Source organism: Setaria viridis, chromosome 4 (assembly GCF_005286985.2).
Source record: "Setaria viridis chromosome 4, Setaria_viridis_v4.0, whole genome shotgun sequence".
In the NCBI taxonomy this organism is placed as follows: domain Eukaryota; kingdom Viridiplantae; phylum Streptophyta; class Magnoliopsida; order Poales; family Poaceae; genus Setaria; species Setaria viridis.
In genome coordinates, this window is record NC_048266.2 from 16,627,815 (window position 1) to 16,631,519 (window position 3,705).

General features: G+C 52.6%; 1 protein-coding gene across 2 annotated transcripts; it reads left to right on the forward strand.

Moving 5' to 3' along the window:
• Positions 1-1,317: 1,317 nt before the first annotated feature.
• Positions 1,318-3,294, forward strand: LOC117851537 (AT-hook motif nuclear-localized protein 25). 2 transcript variants are annotated; one of them, XM_034733362.2, is made up of 2 exons: positions 1,318-1,650; positions 1,806-3,294. In XM_034733362.2, exon 2 carries the CDS (start codon positions 1,918-1,920, stop codon positions 2,872-2,874), a length of 957 nt encoding a protein of 318 aa, XP_034589253.1. In that variant the 5' UTR covers positions 1,318-1,650; positions 1,806-1,917; the 3' UTR covers positions 2,875-3,294. The 2 variants fall into 2 exon arrangements, with proteins under 2 accessions (XP_034589253.1, XP_034589252.1); XM_034733361.2 differs by having other exon boundaries at positions 1,319-1,712.
• Positions 3,295-3,705: the final 411 nt, after the last annotated feature.

A 3,705-nucleotide genomic window follows, 5' to 3' on the forward strand; every position in this document is an offset into this window, starting at 1 on the left:
CCAGCCTACCCCGCTGCAGGGCCCTACGACAATGGCCGCTCCTTCCTCACCACTGCCAAGCCATCTGGCCATGCCGCCACGCCGACCGCCACGCCATCATGTCATCATCCTGCAGCGCTGTCCGGCCACATCGCTGTTCTGCTGCGTCATTGCATCGTCGTCCTGCTGCGCCTGCCGGCTGAAGCAACCCACCAAAGTAGACTGGCTCCAGTAGCTTGGATAGCAGCAATTTCTCCAATCGACGGCTCAGGAAGGTAAGCAAAGGAGCATCAACCAACGGGAAATTAAGCATCTTCAACAGAATTGAGAGCGCATAAGAGAAAGATAAGTCTCGGACAATCGATTTTACTTAGTTCTTGTTGCCCATCTAGACCGCCGGTGACGGATTCGGCTGTTGCTCTCGTTTCATGAGCAAAGAAGAGAGAAGAAGGGGAAATTGAGGAAGACAATGGCTCACTTGCGTGTATACGTGCGTGGCACTTGTGAGTAAGATGATTTGAATTTTCGTGAGTCGTAGGATGGAGAATGTATACGTGCGTGGCACTTGTGAGTAAGATGATTTGAATTTTCGTGAGTCGTAGGATGGAGAATGGAGAGAGATGGACAGAGTTACAGCGTGACTTGCCAGAGGGGTCCATACGTGATGACGTAGTGGGGAGTTTATTATTAGGGATCTGCTGTGGGTTACATGATTTTTTTTGAAAGAAATTTTTAGTAGAGCTCCAATAAATAATCCGGGAAAGAATTTTCTTGCCTTACCTACGTTACTCTACTTTAGGCGTCACACAAATAACTTTTTTTTTCTTCTTCGTCACTGATGCCACTGATGAGTCGTCCTGCCCCTCTGTTGCCTCCACCGCCTGTCGCTCACAAATCTTAAGCCCTTGTTTACTTCGCGAATTTGGGAGGTGCCAAATTACTGTAGCAACACTGTAGCGTTTCGTTTGTATTTGTGAATTATTGTCCAAATATTGACTAATTAGGCTCAAAAGATTCGTCTCGCAAAGTACAACAAAACTGTGCAAATAGTTTTTGATTTCGTCTACATTTAGTACTCCATGCATGTACCACAAGTTTGATGTGATGGGGAATCTTCTTTTTGCATAGTGTCAAAGTTGGAAGTTTGGAGGTAAGAGAACAAGGGCTAAGTTAGATGGCCATTAAACCCTCTCATCAAAATCCCGAACTCTAAAACCCCACTGGAGCTTGGCATTTCGAAATGTTCATGCTGTTAAGGATTTCTTGGGTTTCCAAAGGTATCCCCGAATCCTCGCCCAAACGCCAAAATTTAGGACCGGAATTCAGGGAGGTGTAGTCTGCAAACCATGGGCCGTAGCTCCTCCCCCTTCAGTTAAGTTACCTGCTATTTCCCCATCGGCCACCGCCCCACCTTCTTTCTCCTCTTCGCCTTTTCACCAGCGCCGGCCCCAGGCTAGAGCCCACCTACCGCCTCTTTCTTGCTGCCAAGAGTTGCTTCCTCCAGAATCTTGACCGTCCCCTAGAGCTTTTTGCTTGGGCGGCGCCGCGCCGCACCCCGCCGCGCCGGCCAAGATTTGGGAGAGATGCATGATGCGCGCGTGCACTCCGGCCCCTAGAGCGCAGCGCCCCCACACTCCTGCTGCCAGATACTGGTAGAGGAGCACTCCACTGGTATCCTCGCCTCTCTCTCCTCTCTCAAGATTCGACCTTTGGTTCGTCACCGCTAGATTTCGGTATTGCCACCCTTTTCCCTGCTTGGAATATGCAAATGTTTGGTTGCCGATTGGAGCTTAATTCCTGTCCGACGTCTATGGCGGGTGGCGCAGGTTTGTGGGATCGGTCAAGCAGTTAGTCCAAGAAACGACCTTGGGAGCGGGCACCGGCGAGATCAAGAAGCTGGCGGCGAGCAAGTGGTGGGAGCGCGGCGGTGAGGGCGTCATGCCTGGGATGGATCCTGGCGGCGGCGAGGCTGGGGCTGCGTCGCACTACCTGGACCTCCTCCGAGCGCAGCAGCAGCATCTGCAGCACCAGCAGTCGCCGCTCTCCCCCAACTCCCACGTCAAGATGGAGCGCTCCGCACCGTCGCCGGAGAATAGCCCGGCCGCCAGCGTCGATCCCGGCGGGGATCAGCCCTCGTCGTCGGCCCTGGTGCCGGCTGAGGGCGGTGGCGGCGGGTCCGGCGGGCCGACGAGGAAGCCGCGCGGGCGCCCGCCGGGGTCCAAGAACAAGCCCAAGCCGCCCATCATCATCACGCGCGACAGCCCCAACGCGCTCCACTCCCACGTCCTCGAGGTCGCCGCCGGCACCGATATCGTCGAGTGCGTCTCCGAGTACGCGCGCCGCCGCGGCCGAGGGGTCTGCGTGCTCAGCGGCGGCGGCTCCGTCTCCAACGTCGCGCTCCGCCAGCCGGGCGTTGAGCCCCCGGGCAGCCTCGTCGCCACCCTGCGGGGGCAGTTCGAGATCCTGTCCCTCACGGGCACCGTGCTGCCGCCGCCCGCGCCCCCGGGGGCCAGCAGCCTCAGCGTGTACCTCGCCGGCGGCCAGGGACAGGTGGTGGGTGGGAATGTCGTCGGTCAGCTCATCGCCGCTGGGCCCGTGGTTCTCATGGCCGCCTCGTTCGCCAATGCTGTCTACGAGCGTCTGCCTCTGGAGGGAGAGGAAGAGCCCCCCACGGCTACCGCAGCAGCAGCCACAGCCACAGAGCCCCAAGGTGAAGCAGAACCGGCTGGAGCACAACCACAACAACAGGAGGCGTCGCAGTCATCAGGGGTGACTGGAGGTGATGCTGGTGGCGGCGGCATTGGCCATGGCATCTCACTGTACGATCTCGGAGGGAACATGGCTGGCTACCAGTTGCCCGGAGACAACTTTGGCAGCTGGAGGCCAACATTTTGATCGGCATACCAAGCTCTTGGCAATGGCATTGCATCAGGGCATTTCAGAAGACTCCATGATGGTGGAGCTCCCTGATCATGCATTTTGGTTGAAGGCTACACTTTGACGAGGGCATGAAGCAATGTGATGACTGCTGATAATGCTTGCAGCACTTGGTGTTCAGTTGGGAATAATCCAATTTGATGTACACATATACCATCTATGGCAAAGTGACTACCAACAATGAAAGTCTATTTTTTGGGTGATCTATTGGTCCAACAAAATCCAAGAAGGAAGGTCAGTAGGTCCAGTGTTAACTGTTAAGAGACCATCCTGCCATCTTTTGCTTTAGAATTATGTTTGTCAAGTTGTCATCATGTTTTCCTTTTACTTCTAATTAGAAGGATAATTATTATGGCATATTTGCTTCTTGCACTTTTACTACTGCTTTCATCTCTTCATTTGTTTTTCCCTCGCATTGTTAGTTTAACTGAGGAAAAAGTTATTAGAAAGAACGGATAACCTACCATTGTTTTCTCAGTCACAAACCTTCAATATCTTTGTGCCCGTTTCATAATCACATAGTTACTGTTGTACATTCTTATAATACTGCAATTTTGCGAGTATTGCCTTTTTTTACTAGCTAAAGCCACATGAGGATTGTAAAATTTGATGAACTTTCTTTGACACCAACTTGATTGGTTATAAAAGAAATTGCAGAGTTTGATGAGAGCCCAAGACATTCAAAGATCTTGTAGATAGGAATGATGGTTGGTAGGTTTGTGGGTATTAGGCTAAGATCTTGGGTAGTTTGTGAAATTTGTCCAAAACTAACTCAAACATGTCTGGGAA